Source organism: Dendrobium catenatum, unplaced genomic scaffold (assembly GCF_001605985.2).
Source record: "Dendrobium catenatum unplaced genomic scaffold, ASM160598v2 fragScaff_scaffold_371, whole genome shotgun sequence".
Classification (NCBI taxonomy): domain Eukaryota; kingdom Viridiplantae; phylum Streptophyta; class Magnoliopsida; order Asparagales; family Orchidaceae; genus Dendrobium; species Dendrobium catenatum.
In genome coordinates, this window is record NW_021318833.1 from 114,774 (window position 1) to 134,981 (window position 20,208).

A 20,208-nucleotide genomic window follows, 5' to 3' on the forward strand; every position below is an offset into this window, starting at 1 on the left:
ATATAGGTCTCAACTCATACAAAGTGAAAATACTAAATTGCCCTCTGGGCTACAAAGAAACATAACTCCCCACAGGGGTAAAATGGGAAAACAATAAATCAAACTAGACAATAATAAAATACATCATTTCATCTCAATCAAAAGTAGAGGCGCTGAATCGTGGCCGTCGATCTGCGGTTTTGCCGGCGATAAACATGTCGATAGCGTCTGTCGATGTCCTCATCACACTGCATATTGAAAAATATTTTTATCTTCAACTTCCACAAGAAAATGATTCACACAAATCATTATTTTCCTTCCGACGAATCCAAAACCTAGCCGAAGTGGATACACAATACTTTTATTGGAACCGAGTGGAACCACAGCCTCTGGAGCCGTCTCAGCTGACGAAATAGCAGAATACACAGAAGAAACCGCGGTGGGTACAGGAAACTCAGCCGATTCATTCTGCGATATCCCATTGTGGATCTGGACGCTCTCCTCGAAAGCCTTACTGAGAGAAGACAAGCCCGAGGCAGAGGACGACGACGATGGAGTCAGTCTCTTCTGCTGGGGCGGCATTGCACCGCACCTGCCGAATTATGGACCGCGGCTGCGAGTTTCACCTCCGACGAGGCCTCTGTTGGCGCTGCGACCTATGCTTCTCCCTCAGCGCTCGCCAGAAGCAGGTGGTTGTTGATCTCTCTCCATAGAAGCCACCGCGGCGGTCACCACGCCGAGACATTTTCTTCCCGCGAGGATTTCTAAACCGCTCAATTTGAGCGGGTTTCTAAGTCGCACGAACCGCCGGTCGTAATACACCACTGATGCTTCGGAGGAATTACTTATGTTCTGCTCAAAACCAACCAAACGACCTAATTTATGGAATGCACGTAAATAAATTACTTTACCCTCCTAATTCTGCATATCAAACAGCCCCTAAATGTATGGTTGATAAAAATAATTATTAATGAAAGTAACTTAGATTAGAATATTGAATCCACAATTTTCTTTTAAGTATATTTTAAGTATATTTCACCAAGCGACAACCCTAATAGAGTCAGCATTGCCCAACCTAGAAGACACAAGACAAAGATGAACTTCGTATTCTAGTCTCTGAACTTATTTGCTATGCTGCCCATCCTCATGCAAAGAGAGGAGAGTTGAACGCTTTCATTCTTGCTTTCACAATAAAGAAGTGGCGAAACAAGGTTGAGCTCCACTTTATTCTCTCTCGCCGCATATGCAAGAAGTTGACTATACTTGCTAGTATAATTGGTACTAGTACAAACCCATAGAAATTTCGTGTCTCTGCGTGTCTCAGTAAAATGGGAGTCATAGGTCAATCTTGTCCTTATAAAATGTTTTATGGTATCGTCTTTAGTGAGCACCCGAAGCACCAAAAGAATATCATATCTGCAAATTTGCCAGTTCCCTTTGAGACCTAGTAATACTCAGACTCGGTAAATGCCTTATAGCACCCCCTCAAAGCCATCATATTAAATGGAAAAGCATGCACCAATGAACAGCTAGAAGAAAGCGAGCAGAAGAGGAACATCAAGAAGAAAAAAAGAAGGTAGTGCCCCTCCCCTTGGAGTAATAGAGTATTATTGATAGAGAGGTTGGTAACTAAAATTTTGTGGGTTCACTCACATCTGCTAATAATGCGCCAACTCTTGTCCATGTCTTCATTATTACGAAAATAGTTACTCTTTTTCTATTCTCTACCTATATGGAGCTGTCATAGTAAGAACAAGATGCACACATAATTGTAAAGTCAAGAAGTCTCCTTTCACTCCCCAAACAAAGAGGTTTGACTTTTCCTCAACTTGCTTTACAAAGAGTTATCCTTGACTTGCTTTACAAAGAATTGTCCTCGCATTACATAGTCGCCCTTAACGCATCTGACATGGGGTGTTTTAAAGCCTGTTTTTTAAAAGTCTCTACTAAAATAGAATCTTAGTCTGTTTAATGAATGTAGCTGAGTCAAAAGATAAAGCATTTATCATACACAAACCAAATAGCTGTCATGAGAAGGTAAACTAGAAAACAACAACAAAAAAAAAAAATGATCAACTCACAAAAAGAGTACTCAAACACTTCGAAAAGTTTTATTGCTTAGAATTTTTTATATAAGCATTACATTTGTGATTTACATAACAGGGTAACCTTGTCCCCCTAAAAATAGCTTATACATAAGATCTAGTTACAATTTGGAAGGCACCGGTTCCCTCTCTACTGTGGATTATTGGCTTGCTCGAGGTCGGTGATTGCTTAACCTCTAAACACAAGTCTTTCAAAAAATGAAAATGAACTCTTCTTACCTGTACTAGTAGTCTGCTTTTGCCTGACCTTCTCTAGGATGGGTTCATGGCTGCTTGTGGCCTCAAGCAATGACTGCAATCCATATAGTTAACTTGTAGTTATCTAAATCGGTTCCTATCAAGGAGATTGGCTAGGGGGAGCATGTTGTTTAAAGATCATTCACCTAATGAAATTTATCTTGCAAAGTTGTCTCCGACACCAGCATATGGGCAAGCGATTAATTCCCTTGCCCTCGTGTATTGAGATAACATTATATAGACTTGTCTTGTACGATAAAACAAATGATTAAAGAGTCCTTGTTGGGCTCCTCCAAAAGACTCCATATAGGTCTTCACCCTGTAGGGCACCATCACCAATAAAACCCACCCTATCGCATGAGTTGTTTGCTATCAAGACTGTCTGTCTATTGTACATGTTCTCAATTAAGTTACAGAAAGTGCACCTTGAAGCCTATGATCATAACTTTATTGATTGAACTCGTTCCTGACTAATGACTACTTCTCCTTAGGGGATTCAACTTGCTTTCTTGGACTCACCCAACATGCTAGATTCTGAAAACTTGCTCAAGGTGCTTGCTCTCGATGACTTGCCTAAGGGATTAGCCTAAGAAGAGGGGGCACACTAGAGAGATATCGACATGTGTATATCATCTAGGTAGTTCACGTACCTTTGTCAGTCTATATTGATTGTATCATATATTAATTTTCTATTTATTTTAGGTGTATCTTTTCATGTTAAACCTTATAAATAAATGGTGAAAGGCATATTTTGAACTTCCTATCGTAAGGATTACTTATACAACAACAACAACATCAAGCCTTTATCCAACTACGTGGGGTCGGCTACATGAATCCTTTTTCTCCATTGTGTCCTATTAAAAGTCAAATTCTCGTTTAAATCTAATAAAGAAAGGTCATTCATAATATTTTCTAACCAAGTCTTTTTAGGTCTACCCCTACCTTTCTTAACATAAGTCAAATCTAATACCTCTACTCTCCTAACCGGGACGTCATCACAAGGCCGCCGTTTTATGTGACCAAACCATCTAAGGAGACTTTCTCTAATCTTATCTTCTACTGAAGCTACTCCAACCTTTTCACGTAGATGCTCATTTCATATCCTATCTCTAAGGGTAAAGCCACTCATCCACCTGAGCATCCTCATCTCTGCCACACTTAACTTAGTATTATGCTTCTCTTTTAAAGGCCAACATTCGGCACCATAAAGCATTGCAGGCCTCACTACCATCTTATAGAATTTTCCCTTAAGTTTGAGGGGTACATTTCTATCACATAATCGTAAGGATTACTTATGAAGATATTAAAATTTTCTACTTACTTTTCTTGTGTACTGATGCAGCTCTCTTTGTTCTTTAGCTCTAACTTACCAAGTACCTATTATTAAGGTCAAATATCATTCATAGACATTTTTATTCAACCACATGACTTATAAATAAGGCCAAAATTTTGAGCACTTCATTGGATGACCCGTCTTGAATCCCCCTTTTTATAGGATGTTCTTTAGTATGTAAGTGCCTTCATGATCTCATAATTAGATGATTTTGGGTTTGTTGGATTTGTCTCATTGAGCTGCTCCAGTTAATTATGTGCTTGCATGATTTAGAGATTATTTGGACATTCAATTAGTATACTAAAGTTCCTTATTGAACTTCAAGTGCTTGATCTTACCTCATTCGGATTGAGATCAGTCCATTTTTTTATGTTGCTAAGTTTATCTCATCGAGACGTTTAGTTTGATCATAAGTTTACTGAAATTAGAATTTAGATGGTCTTGAATTTAATTTTGGAAGTTCCTAATTCAAATATGCTTCAAGATTCATGCCCGGTCAAGCCAATTTTTTCTAATATGTTCGAGCTCAATTGTAATATGTAACACTTGTAATTTTTTTTTTTAATCTTATTAATGAATTTCGCCACATGTGGCTTTCTTCTTTCCCAAAAACTAAAAGTGAGCCAAGTTAAATTCAGTGGTGATGGAACCAAATTATCTATATATGCCTATCATCATTCCTTGTGTGCAGTCCTTATTTGTTACATTATAACTTTGTATCATCACTTTTTTTGGCAGTTTAAGTGGGGACAAATTCAAATACGATGTTCTTCCTCCACTTCCTGCACAACGCAATCTCCCCCCACCCCGAACACTGTATCCACAACAGCCGGTTTCAGTATCAGGAAACTTTAGCTTCAGTAGATATCCGGTATCTGGATCAGTGGCAACTGGGAGCAGCAGGCCTAGACGGGCAGATATCAGTGTGTAATTAATCATTTTTTAAATGAATATTTTGGTGTTTGCGACTAATTTCCATTGCCTGATATACTATTTTGCTAAAAATCGGTGAGCTAATATATCAAAACGAAATGACAAATGCCGTCAGTTGTGGTAAAATGTTGGTCTGGATTTCGTTTGTGTGAGATCATTTCTTTTTTCCCACAAAAACAGAAGATCGTTTGTTTTTCCACATGAAGTGGCTTTTTTACTATTTGTCAGGGAGCTTACTGGAACTAATATAAATATCATTGCTTCGAAGCAATACTTATGATATTTTATCTGAGATAACAGATGTTTTACGGTTTTGCGATCCTTTGTTTCTTGCGCGCGCTGCTTGTTTTGTAGGATACTTAATTAGAAGGCGACACTGATTTTAATATTAGTAAGACTAGTTTTTTTTTTTTTTTAATTGCAAATTGCATTGATAAAGGAAAACTATTACAAGCTATTAATAGAAGAACAACCATCATATTCCTTCTTTAACAAATTAAATAGAGAAGACAATGTTATCAGGAGCAAAACTATTCCAAATAAAATTACTACATCCAATATAAGTGGCACATTAATCAATTACTTTATTATAAATTTTAGAAGTATGATGAGAAATTACATTATTGGAACTATGTAAGAATATAAGCTTTTTATTTCAAAATTCATCTTGCTGCCATTTTGAAGTCTTCATAGAATCTTGAATCATTTTGATGATGTTAATGTTGTCTCCTTCAATAAATATACCTTTGTATTTAAACATTCACATTTGAAGATATTCTCTAATCGTCAAAATAACGTCCAATTCTAATTGAATATATATTCCAATGCTTAAGTTGTCTACCAAAAGCAAGAATAAACATTCTTTTATGAAATCTGACAACTTATTCAATTCCTGCAAGATTTGACTTCATTATAGTTGCATTGATATTAATTTTATTCAAATCTTGTGGTTGGTTATGTCAGATTTTTTAAAACTCCGAACGGAGATGAACATTTCAGTCTTCTAGTAAAAGATTACTTATTAGCTGCAACGCTGTAGTTAAAATATTAATAGCAATAATACAAATAGGAAGCAACAGATTGCCATGCTTTATTGAATTCTTATTTTTCCATGAGAAGAATATAGTTGTGTAATATAATCTAACAATATTTCGATTAGTCTTCACCATTCTTCTAAGTTCTGAAATGCAATCCGTGAGTGAATGAAACAAAGGAATATTACAACCCCATTCTCTAAGCTTGATAAGAATTTCATTAAGAAATTTACATTGAACTGTATATCCACTTCTTGATAACCTCTAAAACAAGAATTGATTTGAATGAGATTTTTATATTTAAAAAAGCCATTTGTAAGTGTGCATTCTTTCTCATTCTCCACCAAAATATTTGAACTTTCGGTTGAGATTCAGCTTAGTAGTCCACTTTATAAATGAAACCACTTCTTCTTTATATTCCTACTCCAATCCAGCTTCATAAGATAATGCAGTAATAGATTTACCCAAATATTGATACATAGGTTCAACTTGATTTTCAATCAACTCTGTATAAATAAGAACCTGCATGATTAAAGAGATTAGATTATCATTAAAATATTTCTGAAGCTCGGTAGCATGCCACTTGCCATCCGGAGATATGAATTGTTGCACATATTTGTCATGAACTCCCATATAATCTTATAGGTTGGCCAATTGTATAGCTTTCTATCAAGGATCCAAATATCATTTAGAATAGTGACTTTGTTACCATTAAATAATTTCCATATAGTGATAGGCTTAAGATAGTTAGTACCATTAATAAAGATATGCCAAGTAGAAGAAGATCCCATCTTGATTTCAACATTTCATATATTACTTCCATATTTTTCAATAAGATTACGATTTGTTGTGACTTTAGCTCACGAGTTTTATGTTTTTGATGATAACAAACATCTTTATATCTCATGGTATTTTTTATTTTATATTTGTTTGTGTGTATACTAACATTTCAGGAATACCATGCAACATCAAACAAATGATCAGAGCTCAAGATTTGGTTGAATAATGTTATGTTGTAAAGGGTCTGTAATATTAATTGATGTAATTTTTGATTTCTTGAGTCAAGTCCTGTGAGGGAGTATGCTTGCTTGGTGACCATGCACACACACATTCAAGGGAGTGAGATCTAGTCAAATCCAAAAGATCAAGTTTTGAACTAATCATACTGGACAATTTTGGATCGTCCAAGACGATCCTTTACGATCTTGGAAAATAGCTGCCAATGCTAATTTAGGCAAGGTTTTAAGATTTAATTTTTGTTCTAAACGTCCCTGACGATCTTGATCGTTCAGGACGATCAATACAAATCATGCCTAAATTGATCCTGTGATTAGGGGATTAATTATGGTTAACTTTTTCAAACTGATCGTCCTGTACAATCTGTATATCGTACAGAACGATGTTTGCCAACATACTTGATTTCTTTAAATCGTCCAAGCCGAAATACCATAATTTTTCTTCTAATCATCCCGAACGATCCACAATATCATCCTAGACGATCTGTATAATTTTGCACTGATCGTCCAGGACTATCCTAATATTGTCCAGGACTATGAGGTCAAATTCTACACATTGTACTGGATGATCCTGCGATTGTTCAGGATGATTTTTGGCATCGAAATTGAGTTTTTAGGGTTTTCTGAAGCTCTCTTCTTAAGCGCATCGTACGGGATGATCATGCGATAGTCCTGGATGATATTTGGCATAGAAATTAAGTTTTTAATATTTTTTAAAACCCTCTTTTTAAGTGAAACGTACGAGACGATCCCACGATTGCCTTGAACGATAATGTCAGTTTGGTGCATTTAAGAGCATTTTTTGAGCTCTTCTATTTAAGCTTTGTCAAAGACTTTGAAAGTGTCTTTGGCAGCCATTGAGGCTTTATTTCTTCTTGAAAAAACTTGAAGAGAGATCTTGAAAGGGAGAGAGGAAAGGGTGGAGTTTGAGAGAGGGAGAAGATCCTTGGAGGGGGTTTCAAGGGAGTGTGGAGGGCGTTTCACATGGTTACTCCAGCAAGCTTGCGCCTTAGTACGATCGGATTCAAGGCTCATCTTGAGGGAAGTTTTGGGACGAAGAAGATCTCTTTGGTATCAAAGGACCTGGCTACTCCGCCACACCGAGGAAGGTTGAAGTGATTTTATAAGGGCTTCTCCCCTAGCTGTGGGGGTTAAAGGAGAGACACTGAGTTTAGTGCAATACTCGGAGGGTGCCTCCGAGGAGTGGACGTAGGTCAAGGTTTGACCGAATCACTATAAATATGGTGTGTTCTTTCCTTTATTATTTCTGCATTTAACTTCCACTCTTTGATTTTCTTTGTGGTGAATTTTGGTTTGGTTTGAGTTTTTGTTTTCGATTGAAAGATTTTTAAAATACCAATTCACCCCTCCCCCCCCCCCTCTTGGTTAGCCTTGAGATTAGTTCATAAGGGCTTAACATCCCTAACGAACTTTCAAGTGGTATCAGAGTGGGATTCATAAAAAAGAATTTTTGAAAACTTTTGAATTTTGATCAATGGCTAATATTTATAATCATAATATTGCGAAAGGATATTCAATCACCCGACCATCATTATTTGAAAATATTACTTTTGATTTTTAGAAAACTCGTATGTCTGCTTTCTTGCAATCAATTAATTACCGAATATGGCAAATGATTTTAACTGGTTATTATGTACCTTAACATATAATAGATGGAATTAAATTTTTTTATTCATTTTAATCAATGGAGTAGGGAATAATAAATCAATGCTAAATTAAATGCTAAATCATTAAACTATTTTTTCTGTGCTTTAAATTTTGAAGATTGTATATTTATTTTCACGTGCACTACTGACAAGAAAATTTGAGATAAATTACACATTATATATAAAGGCTCTAGTGAAATCAAGAAATCAAGGTTAAATACTTTAATACATGATTATGAACTATTTTGCATGAAATCTTATGAGACGATTTTAGACATGTATACTAGGTTTATTCAAATTGTGACATCATTGCATGCTTTAGGTAAAGAATTTTCAAACTTTAAAAAAGTTAATAAAATTTTACGTTGTCTACTTGATAAGTTTGATGCCAAAGTTATTGCTATTTGTTAATAAAAAAATTTGAATGAATATTTTATTGATAATTTGATTGGCTTGCTCATTGCCTACGAGCAAAGTTTGGGTCAAAGACTTTTGGAAGCACGTGAAATGATAGTGCTAAAAGATGAAGACACGGAGAAAAGTGGCTTGGTAGATGATGAAAGTGATGAGTTAACAAATAAATTGGAAAGCTTACTAAAGTTCAAGTCTAAGCATCAACAAAAGTGGAACAAAGGTAAAAATGGTAAAAATATTAAGATTTTTTATGATGTTATTTGCTTTGAATATAGGAAATCTAGACATATAAAAAATCAGTGCCCTAATTTGAGAAGTCTACCTAAAAAAGAAAAGGGTAAAGCTGGGCAAATTATAAAAAGGGCATATAATTAAAAGAAACAAATCTCCTAGGCAGACATTGCTTTTGAATCATTAGACTAAGAGCAAGATGATGTTTAAACCCTTGTTAGTGTGTTTATTTGTTTGTGTATGCATGTTTTTATTCGTTGTATTTTCGTTTGTTTTCTATATTTTCTTTAGTTTTATTTATTTATTTGTTTATTTTTCATTCTTTTTCTTTTACATTATAATTTTAAAATTGCCTTTACATTTTCTTTTTGTGAAGTTCTCTCTGATCAACACACATATTTCATAATTCTAAAAATAAAAAACCTACCTCTTTTTTTTTTTTAAATTCTTATATAAATTGTGGTTGACTTCTCTTACAATATTCAAAAGAAGGAAACTCGTGATTTTATCTCTCTATCTCTTTTCTTAAAGAGGTTATTTTGCTTTTGATTCAAAATCTTATTCATATTATAAATTAGATTTTGAAACTGATCTTTTTCATCTCCTTGCATTTTATCTATCACATAGGGATCTCTTGCAAGTTGTTAAATCTATCTCATAATTTTTTTAAACAAAGTAGTTCATTTTGTAAAGGACTTAAGATTTTGGCTGTCTTTGAACATCCACGGCTAGAGAGAGAATGTCCAAGGCTAGAGAGAGAATGCCCAAGGAAAAAGGATGATTTTTTGAGGATTTCGACTGTCTTCGAACAAAATGGTAGAGGGTGGCCGACCATCCTTGGATGACCAAAACACCTTCTCCCTATTATCTTCCGTGCGTCCAATTTCTTTGGATTCAAAAGGTAGATTTTCGTTCAAACGTAGCATCTCCAGTAATTCACATTTTTTAAACTCTCCTCTGTGATCAGAGAGGGAGGTTTAGCTTCTAAAGAAATGGATTTGCCTGATTCATGTAAAGGAAAAGAAGTTTTTCCAGAATTGATAAGTAAGTCAATATCTTCTAAACCGGTCTTTATTCCATTAGCTAATGATTTGGAGGCTTCTTCATCAAATCCTCCTTTAGAACTAGTTAATGCTAATGTGTGGATTAAAAAACCACATTTTAAAATTAATTCGTATGAAGTTCATGATAATATTGAAAATGCAAATTTTGTCAAGCTGGATTTGGGAAAAGAAAAAGCTAATATTCAAGTTTTGAAGAATTCATTAGTGGTGAAAATCTTATGCAAAAACATGCCTTCTTCAAATTGTTTAATTGAATTAAGGAAGCAATGGAGTAAATTTGGAGGTTTTCATATAACCTCTCTTGGATTAGATTAGCTTCTGTGTTCTTTTCAGCCACATGAAGCATTGGAAGAAGTTTTTAATTGTGGTCCTTGGTTTGTTGGGGGTTTTGTCATTGGTATTGACAAATGGTCACCTAGCTTTAATCTTATTTCCATGGATGGGATTTCTTCTCCCATTTGGGTTCGTTTACCCCATTTACCTCTTCATTGTTGGGAAGAAACCAATATTTCTAGAATTGTTTCTAGAATCAGAACCCCTTTATTATTGGATGGCAACATGTTTAGTTGGGGAATGAGGGAATTTGCAAGAGCTTGCATTCGAATTAAGTTGAATTCAAAACTCCCTTGTGGTATTTGGATTGAAGGTATTAATGGTAGATTTTTTTAAAATATTAAATATGAAAATCTATCATCTATATGTTTCAAATGTGGAAGAATTGGACATAAAGATTTTGTTTGCCCAAATTCATTTAATCCAATTGTGGTTAACAAAGAAGTTCCTAAAAGTTCTTCTCACAATGATGAGAACTCCCATGGGCCTTGGATGCATGTGAAATTCAAGAACAAAAAAAAAATCAAAAGAACTATTCCAATAATTCTGTTTCCATAGATCATCTGGTTAGAAGGATTTCGGGTAGAAATCATGTGTTTGATCATTCCTCAGTTATTGGTATTTCCAATAATCAAAATTCTGATAAATGTGATTATTTGGATGAATTAATCAAGGAATCCGATAGTCATATTGAGCAGATTCCAAATTGCCAAATTGATACAGCTAAATCAAATTCAGATCAGCCCGTTCAGAATTATAATTCAAAATCCATAGTTGCTGATCCGTTGGAAGCTGATTATTCAGAAACTATTTCAGTAGATGAACCGTTGGGAGCAGATTCAGCTGATCAACAAGTTCAAAATTCAAAATTCAAATTTGCTAAAAATATGGATGAAGTTAAGGATTCAGTCTTTAATGAAGTTAATCAATTGGATGCAATTTTTTCTGAAACCGTAATGGCTGCTGAACCGTTTGGAACACTTAAACCAGATATTGAATTCAAAATTTCGAATATTTTGGAGATAGAAAAGGAGGTAGATATTGCTGGATCTAATCTTCAGGATACAAGCGATAACTATCATTTTGAAATTAATCAAATACTGAAGGATGCTACTATTATTTCTGAAATGGAAATAGTTGCTGAACAGACTTCAACCGATAGCATGACTTTGTCAAAGTTTGTTGATGAACAGAATTCGGGTAATCCTTCTATTAATGCATTAAGGAATTTTGAGATAGAAGATATTATTGAAGGAAAAAGAGGTGTTTCAAATGAAATTGTTTCTCCTTCTTCTGTAATCAGTTTGAATTTTAAAAAACTGTATGTAAGAAGGATAAAACTGTTTTTTCAAAGGATAATGGTTCTTTCGGTTCTAAGCATTTATTGTTCAAAGAACTTCAAGCCTTAGGACCGGTGAAATATCTACCTAGAAGAAGGAAGCCTGATCTCAAAATAAGGAATGTCATGAAAGGTTCTTCTCAATCATCTCAATAAAATGCATGCCGATTTTCTCTTTGCAATCATCAAAGTGGAAAGATACTTGAAGATGGAACAATTGATCAAAGAATTTATCATATTCTTAGCTCTAGATTACAACATTGGAAGTTGGAAAAAGCTTATGAAATACCTATTGATATTTCTCTTAGGTGTTTTACGAATGTCTTTGATAAATTGTAATTTCCTTTTATTTTTCTTTTGTAACTTCTTTTTTATTTGTTTTTTAAACTTATTATAATTGATTATGAGATTGATACTAGATCCTATTTTTTAACCGGATGGGAACTCTGGGATATTAACCAACCCTCGGGTTGTTCATTATTTTGGTATCCCCTGCATCTCAACGGTTTTAAAATGGGAAACAGTAGGTTTCATTTCAAAAATATTAAGTTTATTCTAAAAAATAAAAGTAGTTCATTTTGTCAATAAAATGAGTTTACTTTTGTTTTTAAAATTTTAGTAAGGTAGCATTTAAAAAAAAAAAGTGGCCAATGACGCTAAATCAAAAGATGCCCAATGACGCCAAAATTGAGAAAGATACACAAAGTATATAAAAAATTAAAAAATGCGCAAAGTGCGCCAAAAAACTGATAAGAGGCATAAGATGAGCTCACAAAAAGTAATATTACATTTCTTGTACTTTTTAAATCTTAGGAAAATCCTTGATATTTTTGATACTTGAGCTTGAAAATCATGATTCCTAATTAACCAATTTTTGCGTTAATCTTCTATTCGATATGTTTTATGAAAGGAGTTTTGAAAAAAATAGTAATGTTTCATTTTCTAATTTATTTCTTATTTTAGATATTGGAATAAAAAGTTTTTGATCCTTTAAAAGAACTTAAACTTGGATTAATGATTTCAGAATTTCTAACCTTTCTGGGTTAAGCGTTGTCAATACATTCTTTACTAAGTTTTTAAATAAAATCAAGAGCTAAAATTCTCATTTTAAGAATATTTAATTTTTATTTTCATTAAATTAGGGATCAATTTGTTTTTTAATCATTTTTATTATTTTGATTGTTTGTGCCCCTCCTCTTTTTAATGTTTTATTATATTTCTATCCTTAAAAAAAAAATTAAAAACAACAAAAATTTTATCTTCGCCTAATTTTAAATTTTTACTCTAGTGAGGGGGAGTTTAAGAGAAAATACTTTCACCAGTAATATTTTCTATCATCAAAAAGGGGAAGTTTGTTGCGACTCGAGCTCACAAGTTTTATATTTTTGATGATAACAAATATCTTTATATCTCATAGTATTTTTTATTCTATATTTGTTTGTGTGTATACTGATATATTTTAGGAATACCATGCAACATCAAATAAAGAATCAGAGCTCAAAATTACGTTGAATAATGTTATATTGTAAAAGGTCTATAATATTCATTAATATAATTTTTTATTTCTTGAGTCAAGTCCTGTAAGGGAGTATGCTTGCTTGGTGACCATGCACACACACACTCAAGGGAGTGAGATCTAGTAAAATTTGAAAGATCAAATTTTGAACTAATCGTATAGGACGATTTTGGATCTTCTAAGACGATCCTTTACGGTCTTGGAAAATAGCCGCCAATGCTAATTTAGGCAAGATTTTAAGATTTAATTTTTATTCTAATCATCCAGAACGATCTTAATCGTCGAGGAAGATTAATACAAATCATGCCTAAATTGATCTTGTGATTAGGGGATTAATTATGGTTAAATTTTTTAATTTGATTGTCTTGTACGATCTGTATATCGTACAGGATCATGTTTGCCGACATACTTGATTTTCTTAAATCGTCTAAGCATAAATACCATAATTTTTCTTCTAAACATCCCGAATGATCCACAATATCATCTTGGACGATCTGTACAATTTTGCACTAATCATCCTGGATTATCCTAATATCATCCAAGACTATCAGGTCAAATTCTGCATATCGTACTGAACGATTCTGCGATCATCCAAGATGATTGTTTGCATCAAAATTGAGTTTTTAGAGTTTTCTTAAGCCTTTTTTTTTAAGTGCATCATACGGGATGATCCTGCGATAGTCTTAGATGATATTTGGCACCGAAATTGAGTTTTTAGGGTTTTCTAAAGCCCTTTTTTTAAGTGCATCATATGGGATAATCCCACGATTATCCTGGATGATAATATCAGCTTGGTGCATTTAAGATCCTTTTTGGAGCTGTTCTATTTAAGCTTTGTCAAAGACTTTGAAAGTGTGTTTGGCAGCCATTGAGGCTTTATTTCTTCTAGAGAAAATTTGAAGAGAGAGCTTGAAAGGGAGATAGGAAAGGGTGGAGTTTGATAGAGGGAGAAGATCCTTGGAGGGGGTTTTAAGGGAGTGTGGAGGGGGTTTCACACGGTTACTCTGGCAAGCTTGCGCCTTAGTACCATTAGATTTAAGGCTCATCATGAGGGAAGCTTTGGGAAGAAGAAGACCTCTTTGGTGTCAAAGAACCTGGCTACTCCGCCACACCGGAGAAGGAGGAAGTGATTTTATTAGGGCTTCTTCACCTAGCTGTAGGGGTTAAAGGAGAGACACTGAGTTTAGTACAATACTCAGAGGGTGCCTTTGAGTGGACGTAGGTTAAAGTTTGACTGAACCACTATAAACCTAGTGTATTCTTTCTTTTATTATTTTTGCATTTAATTTTCCTTGTGGTGAATTTTGGTTTGGTTTGAGTTTTTATTTTTGATTGAAAGATTTTTAAAATATGAATTCACCCCCCTCTTGGTTAGCCTCGGGACTAGTTCATAAGGGCTTAACATCCCTAACAAACTTTCAAGTGGTATCAGAATGGGATTAATAAAAATAAGTTTTTGAAAATTTTTAAATTTTAATCAATGGATAATTTTTGTAATCATAATATTAGGGAAGGATATTTAATCACCATATCACCTTTATTTAAAAATATTACTTTTAATTTTTTGAAAAATTTGTATGTCTGCTTTCTTGCAATTAATTGATTATTGAATTTGATAAATGATTTTAACTGGTTATTCTATACTGTCACTTATAATAGATGGAATTAAAACTGATATTCCTTTTAATCAAAGGAGTAGGGAAGAATAAATCAATGCTCAATTAAATGCTAAATCATTAAACTATTTTTTCTGTACTTTAAATTATGAAGATTATATGTTTGTTTCCACGTGCACTACTGGCAAGAAAATTTGGGATAAATTACACATTATATATGAAGGTTCTAGTGAAATCAATCAATCCAGGTTGAATACTTTAATGCATGATTATGAACTATTTTGCATGAAACCTTATGAGACGATCTTAGACATGTATACTAGATTTATTCAAATTGTGACATCATTGCATGCTTTAGGTAAATAATTTTAAAACTTTGAAAAAGTCATTAAAGTTCTATGTTATCTACTTGATAAGTTTGATGCCAAAGTTATTGCTATTTGTGAATCAAAAAATTTGAATGAATATTCTATTAATAAATTGATCGGCTCACTCATTGCCTACGAGAAAAGTTTGGGTCAATGACTTTTGGATGCAGGTTAAACGATGGTGCTAAAAGCTGAAGACATGAAGAAAAGTGGCTTAGTAGATGATGAAAGTGATGAGTTAACAAGCAAATTGGAAAGCTTACTAAAGCACAAGCATGAGCATCAACAAAAGTGGAACAAAGGTAAAAATGATAAGAATGTTAAAATTTCTTCAGATGTTATTTTCTTTGGATGTAAAAAACCTAGACATATGAAAAATTAATGCCCTAATTTGAGAACTTTTCTTAAAAAAGAAAGGGTAAAGCTGACCAAATTATAAAAAGGGCAAATAATGAAAAAAAAAAATCTCTTGGGCAGACCTTGCTTCTGAATCATGAGACTAGGAGCAAGATAATGTTTAAATCCTTATTTGTGTATTTTTATTTGTGTAAGCATATTTTTGTTCATTGTATTTTCATTTATTTTCTATGTTTTCTTTAGGTTTATTTATTTATTTGATTTTTTTTCATTCTTTTTCTTTTATATTATAATTTTAAATTTATCTTTACTTTTTCTTTTTGTAAAGTTCTCTTTGATCAACACACATAATTCACTTTTCTAAAATGAAAAACTTACCTCCTATTTTTCTTGAATTCTTATGTAAGTTGTGCCTGACTTCTTTAAAAATAGTCAAAGAAAAAAAACTCATGATTTTGTCTCTCTGTCTTTTTTCTTAAAGAGGTTATTTTACTTTTGATTCAAAATTTTTATCATATTATAAATTGGATTTTAAAACTGATCTTTTTCATCTACTTACATTTTATCTATCGCATAGGGATCTTTTGCTAGTTATTAAATCTTCCTCATAGTTTTCTTAATCAAGTAGTTCATTTTTTCAATAGAATAGGTTTACTTTTGTTTTTAAAATTTTAGAAAGGTAGCATTTAAAAAAAAAGTGGCCAATGATGCCATATCAAAAGATGCGCAATGACGCCAAAATTGAGAAAGATACATAAAGTGTATCAAAAATTAAAAGTTGCACAAAGTGCATAAAAAAAATGACAAGAGGCATAAAATGAGCCCACAAAAAGTAATGCTTACTTTCTTGTTCTTCTTAAATCTTAAGAAAATTATTGATATTTTTGATACTTGACCGTGAAGATCACGATTCCTAATTCACAAATATTTGCATTAATCTTACATTTGATATGTTTTATGAAAGAAGTTTTGAAAAAAAAAAAAGTAATGTTTTATTTTCTAATTTATTTCTTGATTTAGATATTGGATTAAAAAGTTTTTGAGCCTTTAAAAGAACTTGAACTTAGATTAACGGTTTTTGAATTTCTAACCTTTTCTGGGTTATGCGTTGTTAATACATTCCTTACGAAGTTATAAAATAAAATCAAGAGATAACATTCTCATTTTAAGAATATTTAATTATTGTTTTCACTAAATCAGGGATCATTTTGATTTTTAATCATTTTTATTATTCTGATGGTTTGTGCCCCTCCTCTTTTTGATAATGTCAAAGGGGGAGAACATTCTGTTCTATTTGTATCTTTTTTTTAAAAAAATTAAAAACAACAAAAATTTTATCTTCAATTTTTATTCTAGTGAGGGAAAGTTTAGGAGAAAATACTTTTAGTTTGAAACTTTACCAATAATGTTTGCCATTATAAAAAAGGATGAGATTGTTGTGACTCGAGCTCACGAGTTTAATATTTTTCATGATAACAAACTGAAAGTTCGTTATGGATGTTAGGTCCTTATGAACTAGCCCAAGGCTAATTAAGAGAGAGGTGAATTGGTATTTTAAAAAAATCTTTCGCAATAAAAAAGTCAAACCAAAATCCACCACAAAGAAAACACAATGCAAAAATTAAATGCAAAAATAATAAAGGAAAGAACACACCAGATTTATAGTGGTTCAGTCAAACCTTGACCAATGTCCGCTCTTCGGAGGCACCCTATGAGTATTGCACTAAACTCAGTGTCTCTCCTTTAGCCCCCATAGCTAGGCGGAGAAGCCCTTAAAAAATCACTTCCACCTTCCCCGGTGTGGGCGGAGTAGCCGGGTCCTTTGACACCAATGAGATCTTCCTCTTCCTAGAACTTCCCTCAAGATAAGCATTGAATTCAATGATACTAAGGTGCAAGCTCGCCATAGCAACCGTGTGGAATCCCCCTCCACACTCCCTTAAAACCCCCTCCAAGGATCTTCTCCCTCTCTCAAACTCTACCATTTCCCCTCTCCCTTTCATGCTCTCTCTTAAATTTCCCTCCAAAAGAATGAAGCTACAATGGCTACCAAAGACACTCTTCATGACATAGCAAGAGGTCTTTAAATAGATTTGCAAAACTAACATTATCGTCCAAAACGATCATCAGGTCCCGTACGATATGCATAAAAAGAGAGCTTCCAAAAACCCTAAAAACTTAATTTTGGCGCCAAACATCGTCCAGGACGATAGCAGGATCATCTCGTATGATGTGCTTAAAAAGAGGGCTTCAGAAAACCATAAAAAACTTAATTTCGGCACCCAGAATCGTCTTGGACGATCGCAGGATCGTCCAGTACAATGTGCAGAATTTGACTTGATAGTCCTAGACGATATTAGGATAGTCCCTGATGATTGGTAAAAAAAATGTACAAATCATCCAGGTCGATGTTGTGGATCATCCAGGATGATTAGAAGAAAAATTATGGTATTTTAGCTAGGACAATTTAGGAAAATCAAGTATGTTGGCAAACATCATCCTGTATGATATACAGATTGTCCAAGATGATTGGATTAAATAATTTAACCATAATTAGTCCCCTAATCACAAGATCAATTTATGCATGATTTGTATTGATCGTTCGGGACGATCTGATCGTCCGGGATGATTTGAACAAAAATTTAAACTTAAATCCTTGCCTAAATTTTCATTGGCGGCTCTTCTTCAAGATCATAAAGGATCTTCCTGGATGATCCAAAATCATTCAGTACTATTAGTTCAAAATTTGATCTTCTAGATTTGACTAGATCTCACTCCCTTGAGTGTGTATGTACATGATCACCAATTAAGCATACACCCTTACAAGACTCGACTCAAGAAATAAAAACTTATATCAATGACTATTACAAACCCTTTTACAACATAACATTATTCAACCTAGTCTTGAGCTCTGATTCTTTATTTGATGTTACATGGTATTCCTAAAATGTTAGTATACACACGAACAAATATATATTGAAAATACAAACAGACAATATAAAGTGAGCCATAATATTTGTTATCATAAAAAATATAAACTCATAAGCTCGAGTTGCAACAAGCTCCCCCTTTTGATGATGGCATATATTACTAGTTGAATTTACAAAATTAAAAATGTTTTCTCCTAATCTCCCCCTCACTAGAATAAAAATTTTAAAATAAGGGAAGATAATACTTTTTTATTTTTATTTATTTAAATAGAAAATAGATATAAATACAATAATACGTTCTCCCCCATTAACATTATCAAAAAGAGGAGGGGCACAAAACAATCAGAATAATATAAACGAATAAAAATCAAAATGATCCCTGATCTAGTGAAAAGAAAAAAAAAATCAAATATTCTTAAAATGAGAAAGTTACATCTTGATTTTATTCAAAAACTTAGTAAGGAATGGATTGACAACGCATAATCCAGAAAAGGTTAGAAATTCAGAATTTGTTAATCCAAGCTCAAGTTCTTTTAAAGGCTCAAAAAGTTTTTAATCCAATATCTAAATTAAGGAATAAATTAGAAAAGAAACACTAATTTTTTAAAATTCCTTTCATAAAACATATCTAGTAGAAGATTAATGCAAAAATTGGTGAATTAGGAATAATAATTTTCAAGCTCAAGTATCAAAAATATCAAGGGCTTTCATAAGCTTTAAGAAGTACAAGAAAGGTAAGCATTGCTTTTTGTGGGCACATTTTATGCCTCTTGGCAGTTTTTTTAGTGCACTTTGCACGTTTTTACTTTTTGATACACTTTATGTATCTTTCTCAATTTGGCGTCATTGTGCATCTTTTGATTTGGCATCATTGGGCACTTTTTTGATTTGGCATCATTGACCATTTTTTTAATTAAATATGCTACCTTTTTAAGTTTTAAAAATAAAAGTAAACTCATTCTATTAATAAAGTGAACTACTTGATTAAAAAAATTATGAGGTAGTTTCATTAACTTGTAAAGGATCTCTATGCGATGAACAAAACATAGGGAGATGAAAAAGATTAATTTTAAAATCCAATTTATAATATGATGAAGATTTTGAATCAAAAGTAAAATAGTCTTTTTAAGAAAAGAGATAGAGAAACAAAATCATGAGTTTCCTTCCTTTGACTGTTTTTAGAGAAGCCAACCACAACTTACAAAAGAAATTAAGAAAAAATGGAGGTAGGTTTTTCATTTTTAGAAAGGTGAACATGTGTGTTGATCAGAGAGAACTTCACAAAAAAAAAAATAAAAGAGAAGACAAATTTAAAAAAAAATTAAAAAGAGAAGAAAAGAAAAAAGAAAGAAAAATAAATCCAAAGAAAAAACACAGAAAAAAACATAAAAATGAACAAAACATGCATACACAGAAACATAAACACATAAACAGTGGTTTAAGCATTATCTTGCTCATGGTCTGACAATTCAGAAGCTAGGTCTGCCTAAGAGATTTTTTGCTTTTCATTATTTATCATTTTACAATTTGCTTAGCTTTTTCCTTTTTTTTTGCAAAAAGAGTTCTCAAATTAGGGCACTGATTTTTCATGTGTACATGCTTTCTACATCCAAAGCAAAAAATATTAAAAGAAATCTTAATATTCTTATCATTTTTACTTTTGTTCCACTTTTGTTGATGCTTATGCTTTGGTGGGATTTTTAATTTGCTTGATAAGTCATCGCTTTTATCACCAA

The 20,208-nt window shown here is 32.9% G+C and overlaps 1 protein-coding gene across 4 annotated transcripts in view; it reads left to right on the forward strand.

The window, feature by feature from the left end:
- LOC110109520 (small GTPase LIP1-like) overlaps positions 1-4,869 on the forward strand; it is a 52,508-nt gene extending 47,639 nt beyond the window's left edge. For 3 of the 4 annotated variants that reach the window (XM_020840618.2, XM_028693858.1, XM_020840620.2), the window contains one exon: positions 4,393-4,869. In XM_020840618.2, the coding sequence (XP_020696277.1) occupies positions 4,393-4,585 (193 nt within the window). In that variant the 3' untranslated portion in view covers positions 4,586-4,869. Of the gene's footprint in view, positions 1-2,812; positions 2,959-4,392 lie in introns of all 4 variants that reach the window. The other variant, XR_003700353.1, reaches the window with a different exon arrangement.
- Positions 4,870-20,208: the final 15,339 nt, after the last annotated feature.